This window comes from Cryptomeria japonica, chromosome 8 (assembly GCF_030272615.1).
Source record: "Cryptomeria japonica chromosome 8, Sugi_1.0, whole genome shotgun sequence".
Lineage (NCBI taxonomy): Eukaryota > Viridiplantae > Streptophyta > Pinopsida > Cupressales > Cupressaceae > Cryptomeria > Cryptomeria japonica.
The window spans coordinates 254,752,995-254,770,834 of record NC_081412.1 but is presented as its reverse complement, the minus strand read 5'-3'; the positions used below and the strand labels follow the sequence as shown (position 1 = coordinate 254,770,834).

General features: G+C 36.1%; 1 protein-coding gene and 1 long non-coding RNA gene across 2 annotated transcripts; one reads left to right on the top strand and one right to left on the bottom strand.

Moving 5' to 3' along the window:
• The first annotated feature begins 594 nt into the window (after nt 1-594).
• On the top strand, nt 595-2,394 carry LOC131059989 (uncharacterized). Its single transcript, XR_009110271.2, has 2 exons — nt 595-1,201; nt 2,014-2,394. It is a non-coding gene; the product is annotated as an uncharacterized LOC131059989 (long non-coding RNA).
• Nucleotides 2,395-4,733: 2,339 nt separating this feature from the next.
• LOC131059990 (hexokinase-1) lies at nt 4,734-14,173 on the bottom strand. Its single transcript, XM_057993060.2, has 9 exons — nt 13,245-14,173; nt 11,861-12,011; nt 11,031-11,213; nt 7,368-7,442; nt 6,825-6,974; nt 6,607-6,705; nt 6,364-6,494; nt 5,694-5,775; nt 4,734-5,554 (listed from the first exon to the last, which is right to left on the bottom strand). The coding sequence occupies exons 1-9, from the start codon at nt 13,514-13,516 to the stop codon at nt 5,180-5,182; spliced, it is 1,518 nt and encodes a 505-aa protein (XP_057849043.1). The 5' UTR covers nt 13,517-14,173; the 3' UTR covers nt 4,734-5,179.
• Nucleotides 14,174-17,840: the final 3,667 nt, after the last annotated feature.

The window sequence follows — 17,840 nt, the reverse complement described above, 5'->3', positions numbered from 1 at the left end:
ACTAAAGACTATGTGCATGATATGAAACACAAAAATAATTATTAGTCACATGGAAAGACAACCAAAATAATAGTCAAAATCAGATTCTCATCAACAAAATATAAAATGTTGAAAAAAACCCTTAAAAAATGCATTTATGTGTCACATACTTAACACTCCGGAAAAAAAAAAAGAGTGTATACTTTTATAATATCCACCAAACCAATCAATCTGTAAAACCCAATTAAATAACAAAATTACATTGCCCAGAAGCTCAATAAATGCTACCCAAATTATTAACAGAGAATAAGTCCAAAACAAGCCAAAAAAGCTGGAGAGAACCTCAACCCATCACATCAGCATACCAAAACCAAATCAAAAACTCTTTCAAGAAGCCCGAATTAAGCCAGCCAGTTGCCATTTCTACAAAGAAAATATGGAGCATACATTCTTGTAAGTACAAGTAAGCCTGAAAACAAAAATTTATAGCATGCATTTGTCTTTACTGTTGGATCCATGACCCCACTGAAAGCGTCTCTAGATATTTTCTTCCCTCGCCCATCTGACGCCTGGTGCCAACGTACATCAACAGAACAAAAAGACCCGATTATTCCCAAGATTAATTTAAACAATACACGAATCCATTAACTTTTTATCCTAAATCACGTCACCCATCATGAGAAATCAGAACAGAAACCGTCGGCAAGCCCACCCAAATGGATTCGGAGGAATCAGAAGAGAAATACCCAAATAGATTCATTCCCCCAACAAACCATTTTTTCCCGCAATTCCTGTAAAGCCAATAATAATTTATACAGTATACCCAGATCAAGAAAATATTCTATGTATTTTATAGCATGATTTCCCTGAGGTCCATACAGAGACCATGCCCTAAAAAAACCATTTTTTTAGCAAGGCGTAGGTAACACCAACACTTTTCGCCGCTTGCAGAAAACGATAAAGCCATTAAAGCACCAGGTAACACGTTTGTGGCCAGTTGGCAGGGGCCACCCAAATATTTTGCCTCAAGAGGGGCGGAAAAAAGGTTTGTGTACAACAAACATGGCAGCACCGACAAAATTTGAAGTTACAGAGCAATAAGCAAGATTGGTTGTTTGTTTGTTAACAAGTAATCAAAGCGTCCCACATGCGGTGCGCTGGAAAAGACGGTGCATGCGCTGGTGCAGACACACATGCAAGTGGCGGCGTGGAACGTACACAGGTTACTGCAATACAACTGGACTGTGGGTCCATGTCCTCTTCTTTCCTTTCCTTTCCTTTTCTTTTCTTTGCTTTGCTTTTCCACGTTCAGTCGCCGCATCGATGCAACTTGCTCCAATACCTACTTTTCCAAGTTCCCCTCTGAATATTCTTCCCCTTTTCCTGCTGCCGACTCGCCGAGTAAATTAATGGGGGATACACATTTTGGATTAATAAATAAACAACTGCTTAGGGAAACAAATTGGGGGATGCTCATTTTGGATTAATAAATGATTGCTTAGTTAGGGTTAGTGAAACAGATTGGGGGATGCCCATTTTGGATTTATGAATTGACTGTTTAGTTAGGGTTAGGGAAACAAATAGGGGATGCCCTTTTGGGATTAATAAATGACTGTATTTGGGGTTAGAGAAACAAATCGGGGGATGCCCATTTTGGATTAGTAAATGACACTTTATTTGGGGTTAGGGAAAGAAATAGGGGGATTTTTTTGGTCAAACTGTGTTGGTATGCGCGCGACAGGCTGGAAATAAAAGGGTAAGCTGATAAATATGTTGGGTAATTTGAAAGTCTGTTGGGTAATGGTAAGATGACAAGGGTAAATTTGGTTTCTCAGCCATTTGTGCCCTAAAAGTTTTAGGGTATCTTCGATTTTGTAGCAGAAGTGCCCCCACTATGCTTCGAAATTTCCAATTTGTCACTGTAATTTATGATGTTGTATTATGAATTTATTGTTTAAATCGTTGGCTACAGCTGTCCCTCGTTAACTGGTGTGGGATGTATTGTATACTTATTGTTTGAATCGTTGGCTACAGCTGGTTCTGGTTCAGTGGCCAAGGTGAAAAGGACATCTGTGGTCAAGCACAAGGACAAAGACAGGGCATTACTATTTACAAATGAACAAAAGAAAATGAAAAATTCATTGCTCAAAGAGTACTGGGTCAAATTATTTTTATATTAAATTAATGTTCGTGTGGATTGTGGGTAAAGACTCCGTAGTATAAAAAATGAAGCTGGTACTAGATACATCTGAATCTGTAATAGTAAGAGAAGATTTTATCTGTAAATAATAACCAAGCTTATCAGGGGAAAAAAATGCCTTTTGCTGCCACAAAAGCTCTCAAAAAGTGGAAAAGGGTGATCCAAACTACTGGCATGGCTGCATTCTCCAAATAATAAACAAGATTATGGCTTTTTACTTCGACTTCATTTTCTTCCTCTTTTCGTCTTTCAAATGTTTCACTTCTACGACCAGGAAATCCCACTTTCAAATACTTCACTTATACATCCATGACATCCCACTTTCAAATACTTCACTTATACATCCATGAAATCCATCCTTGGATAAACATCTGAAAATGTTACGAGTAAATCGAGTAAAGCCCAAGATGAAAAATGTTACGAGTAAATCGAGTAAAGCCCAAGATGAAATTTGTTAACTTTTTAAGTATTTTGCATTCGTTTTACACGCATCGATAACATTAAACCGTCGATAACGATCATTAAGTGACTTCATTTTCAGCAGACTAAAATTTTGTCGATAGTATCTCACGTATACAAAGATTTAAAACTTTTATTACAAGAGATTGAAAAAAATCAGATTTTAACTGTATAATATTACATTCTATGATCCATCGTCAGATTGAAGATAGCTATTTTTTAATCATCCTCAACGTTCTGTAATTGTAAAAATGACCAAAATGACCATAACTGAAAATTGTTTTTCCGGCCTTAATTCTTCAATGACAGGTGAGCCCCGTCTGTCAAATCTCATCCGTATTAAGCTTAGAGGACTTCAAATTTGGAATATCTAACAAACGTATTCTTGAATATTTGTAAAAAATGTCAAAAAATGAGGGGCGTAAGCAATACAGTCGTCAACCGAGTGTGTGATTAGGTGAGAAAAACATGGTTTATCTGAATTATGGGTGTCGAGAATGATATGCACATTTGTCTTTTATCAGTGCTGAACTCCAGAAAAAGCATACAGTAGTTATATATAAAGCTTAGAAGCGGCAATCTCAACATTCTCGTAGATGTTACAGATCGAAACCTGGTCTAAACTCTGAACCGTATACCATTACGGCATAATAAGCGCGGTATCAAAACCTTTTGTAAACACATTCCTTTGTTCATATCGGAGATACACAAATTCTCATCCCATTGTTATTTCATTGTAATGATAGATTATGAAAGCCTCGATCTAAACCATTTAGAAAAAATAAATTTGCATAATCTAATTGAAAAAATCAAACTAAATATACAACTTTTCTTTTCTTTCCCATATCATCTGATTATATTTACCTTAGGAAAAAAAAAAATTCGTCCAAATTTCTGTACTCATTGTAGCATATGATCTATCGACAACGGCAATGCTTTGGAAGAAATTCAAGAGAAAAGGTTCGAAGTAACATTGAAGTTATAACAGATCAAAACTATTTTTACGACATTATCACGATTTAAAAAGGGTATTGCCTAAAAAACTGAATAATGCTAAGATAAATTCTAATTTGGTCCATCAAAATTATTTTTCTTACCTTACCTACTAAAAACTAAATTGATACTGCTAAAATAAGGCCTACGCTCAAGACCTCCCCATCTAAACTAGGAGTTGTTGACTGGACTCGCCCCAAAATGTGTTGGGATAAGCATATTTTTTAAACTTAGATATCCCCGACAAAATTGACAATGAAGGCAGTTTTCTTTTGACTCCCTCTTTTCCTTGATAACGTAATTCACCCCAAGAAACTATGGGATGAGCACCATTTTTCTTTATAATTATTAAGTTAACAAAACCATAGGTGTGATGAACATTTATTTTAAAACTTGCCTTTCCCTTAACTTCACGAATACACAAATTAACTTCACAAAACTGTCACTCGTCTTCTCTCCATTCACTCCCATCGTCTAAAGAACTAAAGCATCTTAATGCCTTCATTTTACCTTGTTCAAAATATTGAAAACTTTAAAGATTACTTAGCGTTTTATGTTTATGCATGGATATTGTGTTATTATTCGCATCCTTTATTTCAGATAAGATATATATATTGTGTTATTATTCGCATCCTTTATTTCAGATAAGATATATATTTTAGAAAAGTTTAGATGATCAAGTGGAGGATGAGAATAATTTGTATAACAGCAGTCTTTCCAAAGATGATGCTTAGTAACATTCTTTGTGAACTCAAGGCCGTGGAAGTCAAGGAGATATGCAATAACACTTTAAATAGTAACTCCAAAAATTTACTGCATATACTAAATAAACGAGGTTAATGCAATGTTTCCATGATACATATTCTACAGATTTCTTTGGTATATAAAGGACATCAAAAGTCATCATCAGCAAATATATGGAGGAATTTTTTTTAAATAAATGAATACAAACAAACCATTTTAAAATATTCACATCAACAAATTGCATTAATGGGCCAACACCATTTAAAGTGAAAGGTCAAAACATGCAATCTGTATACTGCCTCATTTGGAAAACATTTTAATAACAATGCTCTTGCGCAACCATTTGGAATGACAATGATTAAGAATGACAAATAAATGAATCATTTTCACATTATACTTCCCACAGATGAAACAAAGATTTTTTGTACTGTCTGTTTTGAAGGATTCATGGACTTATATCAGTATTCTGATACCGATAGCAGTTATCTGATGCTTCCCTTGGGGAAAATAAATACAGAAATGAATCCTTTTTACAAAATAGCTTTTTTTCCCAAATAATGGATGATAGACACATAGCTCACATTTACAAGAGATCGATACATGCAAATCTGAGCAAATGCTCAGGAAAAAGCCTAAATAAATACAACCTGCAAATTGTAAAAGCCTGAGCTATCTGTAACCAACCTATAATACAGTGTGCTTATATTGAAGAATATTTCTTTACGAACTGGAATCGCTTCGAATATTGACAATTCTGAAATCATTTAACAGACCAAAATGATAATTCTCTTCAGGGTGCGCCTACTAATAATCTGAGTAAGTAGAATGAGAAGCAGCAATTAGAGCAGCTCCAATTCCTGATCCACCTTTGAATAACTCTATAACAACATGTTGAGCTGTCTCCTCTCCGAGGAGCTCATCAACAGCTTCCTGCAAATACTGCCTAAATTTTGGGTAATGTTCATAAAGAGCCCCATCCATGGCAATAACTGTCCTCTTCATCTTATTTGTTGTGTCACTCTTCATCCTACTACTTCCTGTTAAGCCTGGAGCTCCATCTCTGCCAATCTTCTTAAGTATTCCAACAATGCCACCAGCTGCCAAACGAGCTGCTCTCTGAGTGACTAAATCACACACTTCCACAATCAACTTCCGTACTTTAAAAGGGATATTGGAAATCTGCAATTACATTATCCATTAATCTTTCAAAAATACACTCATCTAGGAAAACATCATCATAGAATAATAGACACCTTGAAATGATCTTAAATATACATGCTGTAAAACCACAACTATTAAAAAGAAACAGATGATGTACCCCTAAATTATCTTTCATTACTCTAGCAACTACTTGCAGATCAGCAGACTCATCCTGATGCATAGCTGAGATTAAAGGAGTCCTGCAATTTAAGGAAACTTTCCATTAGAACTGTCTGGATACTAGGGGAAAACAATAAACAAAGATGAGGGAAGAAACCAACAGTAGAAAACCCAACAGGTTTGCTAACAAAGGGACCTTCTTAGTTCAGTAATGTAGAGCAAAAAATATGTTTCCAAACAAGGCTCATTTTTAAAAGCTTGATATATATTGCTTCAAAAACAGATAGCAATTACAAGAATTGTAACTAGGCTACAAGTTGTGCTAGGCAAACAACAAATGGAGTATCACGATGGTCCTGCTTTTGTTGCTAGATACATGCTAAAATATATTAAGTGCCCATGAATGCTTGCACAGCAAATGCCAAATTTGCATGAGATGGGCTTCTTTAAAAGCCACCAAAGAAGCATTACACCTTCAAACACTATACTAATTTAGAAGCTACTGGAGAATCTGCATGTTACAGGCTTATTTGAAAGCCCCAAAGAAGCAACCTTCTTGTTACCTTTAACTGAGGTATGTACAGACTAGGTAAATTTGCACAAAATATCAAAACAGATGGAATCACATCACTTTAAAAAGTCCCACACAAAACATTTAACAGACCAACCTGAGGATATATGGATTGCGAAGACTATCAGGGACTGAATCACCAAAAAAATCTGATTCTTCTGCCATCCTAAGGATTACCCTTCTAACAATGTCACCAAGATACATTCCTGAAACCAGTTTCTCAAAACCCTGAACAAACAACATTTGAATCATTACACCTTCAAACACCAATTATAAACACTGAATTAACCTAGTCAAACCAAGAAATGGCATATTTCATGCGAGAAATTAGAAAACATGCCTGATCGCCAGGATTCAGACTAGCTTTGTCTAAATCTTCATCATAAATGGTTCGTGGTAGATGAGAAGACCAGAAATTCCCCCACTCCATATTGACAACCTTATCAACCAATACAATTCTAAGAAAAGCTCTACATATTCAATATGTTGCAAAGTAAAGATAAACTTATGTATTGAATATAAAATATTCTTTTGCACTAGCAATGAATAGATTGTTACCATTCCACCAGATTTTGAAAGTTGGCATTTAGTTATGGCATCTGCTCGTTCTACATAGCATGCATTTGTTCCAGTTCCAAGAATGACTGCAGCCATGACATCCTCATCTTGATAGCGTGCCCAAGAAAGTGTCCCAACAGTGTCATTCACCTGATATTCTCAAATCAAAAATATGCCTCAGAATGCTTAGCAATAAAAGTTGATCAATTTTGAAATTTAAAATGTTGTATATCATCACAATGACTCATTCCCTAAAAGACACTACCTTTTAGATTTTACAGCTTGCAGTGTACAAAAACTAGTATACACCTTATAGCACAATTTATCATATAAGCACTCTGAAGCTATCAAAATAATAGAACTCATCTAAAACCTGATACCTGAACAGTTTCATAAACTACACGACAAATGCTGAAATTACTTTATTTGAAATGATATTAATAATTAATTAAGAAAGACAACTGAAATTGTATAGTTTAGAACAAGTCATTAAATAACATAACTTTTTGATCTTAAACATTCAAAAAGACTGTTCATGCATACCAAAGCCGCAACTCGCATATTTAGCCCTTTCTTGGTAAGTGCCTTCTGTAAACAATCCCCGATATCCTTTCCAATCTATAAAGAAATCAAAGAAGTTATTAGCAGACACTTTCATAGACAAGAATAACAAACAAATACATATGTATGTACACAACATAGATTTTTGCTTTTTAAAAAACTCACTATGCATTCCACATGCTTCTCCAAGGAAGTGTAGCCACAAATTATAGATCATCAAAGAATTAGCCAAAAACTTACATGGAAAAGTTATTCTTAATCTTGCAATCTTTGTTTAGAGCAAAATACCAATAGCAGCAGAATAAGTTTTGTGCCACCATAGCAGTACAAGTCAAATCATTTTACAGCACAATTTGCAAAAATCCCCCTACTTTTAAATTGTAACCAATGTTTTTAAAACTGGTAATTAGGATACACAAAGGAAAATGTTAAATAGCCTCAAAGTGGCAATGGAAGTTTCTCAATGGAGTTTAGTCCACAATTTTATTCTTTGCAATCCAACATTTTTTTAGTTTTTACCCTTTGTGCCCTAAATGTCAAGCAGCACTGGGAGAATAATCAAATGTTATTTTCCAGCAGTTTAATAGTTAATTGGAAAACCTCAAACTCCATTTGCAATACATTTTTTATTTATTATTGCATAATCCCTGCATACTTATGACCAAAGAGGATCTTCTCTACAACCTATCTCCAACTGGTTGACCAAGAAAGTTTATCAGATGAATCATGCTGTTGGGAAACTTTCTTGGATATGCTATTATGATGAGGATGTCATGGCTGCACTCATTCTTGGAACTGGAACAAATGCATGCTATGTAAAACATGCAGATGCCATAACTAAATGCCAACTTTCAAAATCTGTTGGCATGGTAACATTGTATTCATCAGTACTGCAAAAGAAGATTTTATATTCAATACATAAGTTTATCTTTACTTTGCAACTTCATTGAATGTGTAGAGTAAGATAATTGCAGATTCCCAAAAATAAAGATAAACTTTTAACACCAGAAATGACATAGACATATTTTAGATTGCAAGCAATTTTCACCGTTAGTCCATTATTTACAATTGCCAATAGAGAATATTTTCAACTTTTCCCTAATTTTAATAACTGTTGTCCTACTCATCATATCTGGCACCATAGCTATCAGAGAGAGAAATGCTGGAGGAAATTATCAAGTAACTGAAAGAATTTCTGGATTTGTTGCCAAACATTTAGTACCAGCCAAAAACAAACTCAAACAAATTCCTACTACATGACTATCCTGACATATAGATCATCTGCAAGAACCAATCACACCAATGTTTCTTTAAGCCTTGGCCTATATTGCTGAAAAAGCAACTTTTGGTTGATGTGCAAATGCAGCCTTATGCATAAAGGACTTACAAGAAGCAAGCATAAGATGATTTCTCTCTATCTTGGCTTTAATTACTGATTAATGTATGAAGTTCAATTCAGTATTGACTCATTGACAGCTTGGAGAATTCTACATAAGCTTCCATAGCTTGTTCTGCACCATGCAACTGTTTTTATTAAGGCTCCACTTTGAAGCATATACGATATATTGTATATCTGAACCTGAACCTGTTAGAATACCGAAAAATTGATTACTTGTTGAGTAATCAAAGCAGTAAACTGCAAACCATTCCCTCTTTGCACACTCTTCCCAATGCATAATTTGTATTTTCAACTGATAACTATGTTCCCCAATCTTGCATTTCTCCAAGGCAAATGTGTGTGCCAAAACTAGTTTCTATCAAAGGAAAAAACATGCCAAGTAAAATATGCTAACATTTACAAAACATGATATGATGGCACAAGGAGCTAAAAATTTCAGAGTTGATAAGAGCCAGTGCCCCTTGGGTAGAGAAAACAATTCTTCAACTTTCATGGGCATGTACCGTGTATAATTTAACTCTGAACATATGTATTGAACTTTTACCAAGTTAGAGCTCCCAACTAAAGTGTAACTGTATACGTGCATTATTGTGTATTTAAGTGAAGTGAAGACAATAGATGTAGCTTTAGTAAACTATCATATTCAATAATGAATGTAATTTCTGCAAAGTAATGGCCAATTACAAAATTAAATTACTAGTCATGATTCTTGCAAGTAGCAGCTTCCAACAACAGTTAATCCACTACACAACCCCAAATACTCAACAAAATCATTGGTCAAGCGTCAGGAGTATATTCACAAGCATTTTGATATAAACCCAAGTTCAAATCTCCTACTACACATGTAAAATGTAAAACTTGGTAGCCCCCTATTCGTAAAGGGCCCTTCTAATTAAAAACAACAAAACTATTTCAGAATAAACATGTATGCTGGACCATTTTTTGAAAAGCCAAACATCCATAATTCCAGAGTAGCTGTCTATAGTTACATGACTTCATATCACTGGCAATTAACCAGGGGATTAATCCAAAGTAAAATAGGCAAAATCCTTGCCAATTACATGGAATCAGACACCACTCATGGTCCACATTCTCACGTACAACATACACTCTATCACTGCAATAGATGGCATAAAAGAAATGCTCCACCAGCAAAAGAGTTAAATCTAATGCTTAAAAGTTTTGATTATTCCACTAAAGGTATACAATCAGGGCACTATGGAACCAACACCAAAATCCTGACAGATAAACCCAGCCTCATGTTATAGACTGATCAGAATTCATGGGAAAGGCACAAGATCCTGAGGTCATTCTTTGTCTATGAATTGGAACATGACTAAATATGCAGGTTTGTGACATTGTTGGCTCAACTATACTCTCTATGAATAAATTTTAGTTATCAAATGAATACATCACAGAATACAAGCAGACCATTCCACAACATATTGCAATAAAAGCCAACAAATTAAATCAAGTCTATATTACGAGAGTAAAACAAATAAAGTTACAACCTTGAATAGTAACCCATATGCAGTGTGGAATTGCTTTAGTTATATAGTAATAGTCAAATCCCAACAAAATATGTACAACAAATTTCTAAGAGTAACTCAATTTCTAAACAAACATAAAGATTAGCGACAGGCTTCTAATCATCTTGAAAGTAAGATTTCTAAAGGGAGTTTCACTGCTGTGATGCTTTAAAATATATATATATATATATATATATATATAGAGAGAGAGAGAGAGAGAGAGAGAGATGTCAAGTGCACTGGAAATGAGAATAATAGCCAATATATATTTTCCCCAGATAGCAATTATTTGACAGTTAATAAATGCTTGAGATTATGTCTTGAGATCAGCCAAGGGTTGGCTGACTAGATTAGACAACAATACTGGTAAAAAGAACAAACTGGTAAAAACAGATATGTTTGTTGTCCCACCCAGAAAGGCATGAGCATCAAAACAATCATCTCCAAAATTCTACAGAGGACGCTTAAGACCAGAAATGGTTGGAAAAAAAAGGCTCTTTTGATCTTAATTCCTTTGATTTCATATCAGCAATATTTTCAACTCTTTCTGCACAGAGTTTCCATCATAATCTATAGTAATCTTAAAGAAAGAAGTCAAAATTTCCTGCCATCAATTTCTCTATATAACATTCTATCTTTCTTGATTAGGAAGATCAAAACCAGGATAATCAGATCCTTTTGCCAACCTTGATTAATGGATTAAAGGATAAAACTAACCGTGTCTAAAATTGCAAATCCTTTTGTCCACTTGATGAGTGTGCCCGAGGAAACAGACAGCTGCTTTATTGGAAAAGAAAAAGTAAAGCCGAGCTCCCTTTGCCTTCCAGGAATAGGCTGTAAACTATCATCTTCACTCAGCACAAACGCTTCTAGTTTCTCTGCAATGAAATCAAAAAGACCCTGCACACATTTAACAATTCAATAGAATTAAATGACTGGCTAAATGCAAACTATTTCAAAAAATAGAACTGGGACATCTGCTGAACTGGGAAGGTAAGATAGTACAGGACATATTCTTGGGCATATTTCTAGACATTATTAGTTAGAATATTTTGTGGTATGTTGATAATTACCAATAGAGGTTCTCCACATGGTCCAATACAGTTAAGCTATTTTAGCAAGTAAAGTAACATAAACATCAAAAATCATTCACGAAATAACCTTCTACTAATTCGTTAAGCAATCAACAACTACATATTAATATGCCCGTTCTATTCAACATTCAATTTAGTTTTACTCACTGTTTGTTCTGCCATGTTTTTATTGCGTAATGTAAATTCTATAGATTTTTATTTGTTAGTTTCATTTATATTGTGTATTTCATCTCCTCCAATATTGTCTTCCTTCACACACAATATGTCAGCACAAAGTGTGCCAATATGGCTGGTACCTTTAGTGGAAAATCAAACCAACAACCAATAGGGTGGAAACAACTATAACAAATGCAAGAATCTTAAACTTGAGTAATCCAGCCTTAGGTCCCAAGAAAAGGAAAACTTAAGAAATAAATCTCAAATCATTTATGAAAAAGAATGCAATATTCTCACCTCAGTTGTTCCATTCATTAAACCAGCAGGTATTGGAACTTCTGTACTTTCTTGTTTCATGATTCTTTTTGCTTTTCCACCAAGTTGAACCCGCAATGCTCTGAAATTTGTCCCACCCAAGTCCAGGGCATAATACACTCCCTCCTCATCCCTGCAGAAATTCAAAGAAAGAAATCAAGTTACAGATAGAGGATACTTAATTATTCCGCAATTCCCTGCCAATCGACATTTAAAAGGCAATGATAATTGCATTTACATTATTCATATGTTCCTTTGTAAATTATGCTCTGCTTAAATATCAATACCATAAGGAGGACACATGATAAGCACCTACAGTAGCCCATCAATTCTTGCTAATTACCGCATCAAATGGCAACCAGAAATCTATTTCTAGTCATGCAGTGCCTGTTGGGGAACGAAAAATGGCAAGCTCAAGTTCCTATAAGCTACCTCTCCATAATCCCAAAATTAAATGTGTAAAAGAAGCATTAAAATTTAAGAGTTACATCTAAGGAACTCATGGACAACGTGAGATATTCAAGTTAATCCATGTCAATTGCTCTTGCCGGATCCATACACCGAGGCAGTCACAACACTACTCGTACCACCAAGCTAGACCTCAAGGGTGAACCACGTTGAGCTCATTTGATCTCAGTTGCAACATCATAGCCAAAGGCATCCGATAATTTTGACTAGAGTTTCCTCCACTCGACTGTGCCAGAAAAGTGCCCTAAAAATGCTTTAGCTCTTTCGCAAGATACAATCCTGCAATGCGTTGAACAGCAATAGCTACAGTTTTCCCCTCCCTGTCCCGACCCATTACCATGATGAAAATATAAAGGAAATCTATCCTCCCGTGCCTGTGCACAGTAGACAACTCTAGGATTGGGCAAAAACCGAGATGACATCCATAAACATTAATAAACTGGTGCCTCGCTGAATCAAACAGACCACTAAAGAAGAGTACATATGTTTATACACTGTCAAGTTATACGACTCATGTAGCAAATACACACCACAACCAGACAAGCCGATATCATATTCATGAGAGATGTAGTTTGTTTATGTCATCGCAGTTATGCAGAAATTTTCGTCAAATGTTGTTCTTGTATTTATTTGGTTTACATGTACGTTATCAAAAACAGGTATTTACCAAAGAAAAATTCAATAAAACTGAAAACTTTAATCTTTCACATTCCATAATACTGAAAAGCAAAGAGCTTGCGCTGGAAACCCCAAGCACAGAAGTGTGGCTTGACGGGGGCTATTTAGAACAATCCAAAGAGGAAAAAAGTGCCCCACAAACATCTAGATCAAACAACAAGTCCTAGGTTCGAGTCTTGGAAAATTTAGATAAACCGAAGGAAAACCAACGTTTGCATACCCGGTAGGAAGAGTGTCCACGAAAGTGAGCAGCATCTTGAGCTTACTGCCGCCTTCAGAAGCCAATCCAGCATGCATCTCGACGGCCATGGCGTCCACCAACTGGCGCAACCGCTGTAAAGGAGTCGAACACCCCTCTTCAAAATCTCTCAAAATGCCGACCAAGCGGTTCCACTTGGATCGACTCTTCACCCTTCTCGCCACCAAGAGCGCCGCCACCGCACAAGACACAGCGGCGCAAGCCATAGCACAGCCCACCACCGCCTTTCCCATATCCGTCTCCCCAACTCGTCTTGACAATAAGCCAGTTGCCACAACCGTCAATGACACACAAATCCTTCAAGCGCCATAATTATTCCCCTCCACACCCCCAACCACATCTCCACTATCCCAAACCTGCGCTTGTGCAATCCAATCAATCAGAAACCCCTGCAATTCCAACAACGGAGATTCTGGCGCCCTCCATTCAGAAAGCCTGTCCAGGCGCCTGCTCATGAATTATATTTCCAACTGTACAAATCTTTTAAATTTCTGCTCGACAGCAAGGCGCCCGAATCCGTACGAGGATGCACGCAAACTGTTTGACAAAATGTCTCTATCAGACTCCCCCTTATTTAATTTTTCTTTTGTGAAACTCCGAGTCGGTTGACGTTAAACGAGACTGCCATGAATAACCCGCGTCAATTCTTCACCGTGCCGACACCCATTTCAAACTAAAACCAGAATTTATTATCAATTTTTAATACAAGTCTTCCCACCCTTCTCTTGGCCTTCTGAAATTTTTTACTCCCTTCCCTTTTCCTACGCCTGCTAAATGACCTACTCACTTCCTACTTCAATGGCCTCCAAACTTGGTACTTGACGGCGCAGTAACGGTGGCTCAGCGCAACCGCGAAATGTCCGTCTGCTTTGACGGCGGGACGTGGAGGAGCTGCGCAATAATTATACGCGTATATTGTACGTACTCTGTCTGGGTAAATACACAACGTTTTGCACGTGTGGAAAAAGCGTGAGTTAGCCATCTCTATCCTGGGTGATTCGCCCTACCGCCGCCCTAACTATCCCATTCTTCAACCCCAAATATAATCTAATATTTTATTACAATCGGTGGACCACAAATTACAATCCCGTCAACTTCCCTATTGACTTTAATGGAGGAATGAGTGGATATTTTTCAATCACTCTAATCTTGCATGCACTTACCCACCTAGGGGGATGGGTGAAAGTTTCATGAGTGGGAAAGGAAAGGTTTTGGGATGGTTCATGACTTTATTAGATCATTTAGTTTTATTTAGCGCACTAGTGAAAGTTTCACAAGAATGGGAAAGGAAAGATTTCATGAGGATGGGAAAGGAGCATAGATCATTTAGTTTTATTTAATGGATGGGTAGGTTTTGAGATGGTTCATGAGTTTAGATCATTTAGTTTTATTTAGTGGATGGGTGGAGGTTTCATGAGAATGGGAAACGAAAGGTTTTGGGATGGTTCATGAGTTTAGATCATTTAGTTTTATTTAGTGGATGAAAGAAAGATTTTGGGATGGTTCATGAGTTTAGATCATTTAGTTTTCTTTGGTGGATGGGTGGAAGTTTCACGAGAATGGGAAAGGAAAGGTTTTGGGATGGTTCATGAGTTTAGATCATTTGGTTTTATTTAGCGGACAAGTGGAAGTTTCAAGAGAATGGGAAAAGAAAGGTTTCATGGGATGGGAAAGGAAAGGTTTTGGGATGGTTCATGAGCATAGATCATTTAGTTTTATTTAATGGATGGGTAGGTTTTGAGATAGTTATGAGTTTAGATCATTTAGTTTTATTTAGTGGATGGGTGGAGGTTTCATGAGAATGGGAAACGAAAGGTTTTGGGATGTTTCATGAGTTTAGATCATTTAGTTTTATTTAGTGGATGAAGGAAAGATTTTGGGATGGTTCATGAGTTTAGATCATTTAGTTTTATTTAGTGGATGGGTAGAAGTTTCACGAGAATGGGAAAGGAAAGGTTTTGGGATGGTTCATGAGTTTAGATCATTTAGTTTTATTTAGTGAATGGGTGGAGGTTTCATAAGAATGGGAAAGGAAAGGTTTTGGGATGGTTCATGAGTTTAGATCATTCAGCTTTATTTGGCAGATGGGTGGAAGTTTCATGAGAATGGGAAGGGATAGGTTTTGGGATGGTTCATGAGTTTAGATCATTTAGTTTATTAATGATTTAAAAAATATGAGATTATTTTCTTTGTTGATTATGTTAGAGGCAAATCTTAAGTGTTTTTTTTAATTTTAAATTGTGTATATTTATCATTAATGTTTTGGATCACATTACATGATTTGTCACTAGACGTTTATCATGGAGGAGATAAAGTTGAGTTTAATTGGTTTAAACTGTGTTGTTTTTGTTATCAATGTTTTGAAACATGTTACATGATCCTTCTGTTTTGCTTTATTCAATCCAATGAGGGGTCATACAGTGTGATTCGAAACAATTATATCAAAAAAATACATAATTTGAACCAAAAGTAGTCAACTTGATTATTATGGATGGTGGATCCAAATCCTTTTGGTTTAAATTATGTTTATTTTTTAATCATCAACATTTTTAAATGCACTACATGATCCTTCCATTTTGTTTTCTTCATCTTAATGAGGAGTCATGTAGTGTGATTTGAAATGTTGATGGCAAAAAAATACATGATTTTAACTAGATGTAGTCAAAATTCACTATAATGGATGGTGGATTATAAAGCATTGTTGCAGATAGAGAGAAGCATGTTGTCATTGATGACAACCCATTATTGCATTATGTTGTCATTAATGTCAACTTATAGTATGGCAAAGAATTGATTTGGTGCAGATGTTCATGAGAGATGGGTTGGTACAAATGGTTTGATGCACACATAGAATTAGCATGGTTGATGAGTCAGTATGTTTGAGGTCGGTATAGAAGTCTGGAAGTCCAAGTTACAAATGTGATTTTGACATGAAGCAATTTGGAAGTGGTGGATAGTCTACTTCTGGTGTCTAAAGTATGATGCAGAGATGGAAACACATGTTTGGGCATGATTTCAAGTTGCTCACAATAAATCTTACCAGTTTTATGTATTGTATTTTGTGATATGATTTGAAAAGTTGTCTAAGGCATACGCTGAGTATATTCTAAGGCAGCAAGACAATATTTTGGCTTGCACTCCTCTGCACAACAAGATATCACCTTGTGATTCTGAAGATAAACTGGTTGAGTTAGAAACCAGGTATATCTTAAGTTTTAAGTGGTAACTCATGTAGCGTCATAAATTGTACACCCTTGCTAAGGTGGTACAATTATACGCTTAGTTTAGCACTCGCCTTAGTGTGTTTGCATCTTGCATTGTAATTTCTCTTTAATAATTTAATTAAATCTAAAGTCATATTTCATTCCTTTACCCTGGTCCCTTTACCCTAAGTGTGCCCCTTGTTATTTTATTCCTCCAATGAATCATTAAATCATAAACCCTAATTATGTCTTATTTCAACCTTTAAGACCCGATTTCGCATATCAAAACATCTTGAAATTAGTTGTAACTTTGGGATTCACTCTAATATCATCATATCTAACGACCCTGAAAATTTGGTGAAAAATTGATCGGACCATGTGCAAGTGCAACACGATCCTCGACATTTTTCCCGAAATTTCAGGAGCATAATTCTATGATATTATAATGCATAACCCCAAGAAATTGGCGAGAAAGTAAAATCCTAGGTCAGCCTAAAGACAAAATTAAGATCTAGGGTTTCATACATAAGAGCTCTCTTTCTTCATTTGAAGGCATCTAATCGAATCTAGGAAAAAGTTGTTGGAGCGAGCACAAGGAGCCTTCTATGTAGTGAAAGAGAAGCTTATGTGGAGTCTTCAACAACATTCATCAAGCATTAATCAAGCATTCATCATCAATTAGGAGCCTTGAAGACATTGAAGAATAATAGGAGATCACCGACTGACGATTGGCTTGTACCCCTCCCTTAGGGGTTGGGTATGATTTCATGTTGTTTTCATATCTTTGCATGAGCTTCATTACATCAATTTGCATATTTACATTCATGATTTAGATCACTTTTCATCATTGCTTTAGGGCATTTACTTTGTCAATTACAAGCATTTAGGGTTGCTCTAGATTGTTTGCATTCATCTTAGGGTCTTGCACACACATAAGATTCTTGCACACACTATTTTACTATACAAATTGACTATTTGTTGAGGTGGAAATCACCAAAACAAGGTTTTGACTAAGGCAAAACCTTATATAGCCAACCCAAAACCCTATTTTCAGTTGCAGGTGCAAGTACAAGATCCGATCGTCGTTACAATTTTCAGGCCTGACAAAGCACATAGACACAGTCCCGAAGATCAAATTTGAGCAAAAATCATTGGGACAGGGGCGTGGCACCCTAGTACCTCATCCTAGTCCTCTCTGGGTGCCCTGGTCCTCTTTAGGTGCCCTGGTCCTCCCAATTTCAAGTGAAATTTGGCAAGGTGGAAACTCGAAACCTTCAGTTTGCAGTCTCTCAATTACAGCTTCTTGTTTGCAGAAACAGGACCAGAGCGTGGCACTCATGTCCAGGTCAATTTG

Excerpts from the sequence above, each read along its gene's own strand:
- LOC131059990 (XM_057993060.2), bottom strand. The coding sequence starts at position 13,516 with ATGGGAAAGGCGGTGGTGGGCTGTGCTATGGCTTGCGCCGCTGTGTCT. Across the intron at positions 12,012-13,244 it reads GTGGACACTCTTCCTACCGG|GGATGAGGAGGGAGTGTATT; the intron begins GTATGCAAACGT and ends GAATTTCTGCAG. Across the intron at positions 11,214-11,860 it reads TAATGAATGGAACAACTGAG|GGTCTTTTTGATTTCATTGC; the intron begins GTGAGAATATTG and ends AAATGTGTGCAG.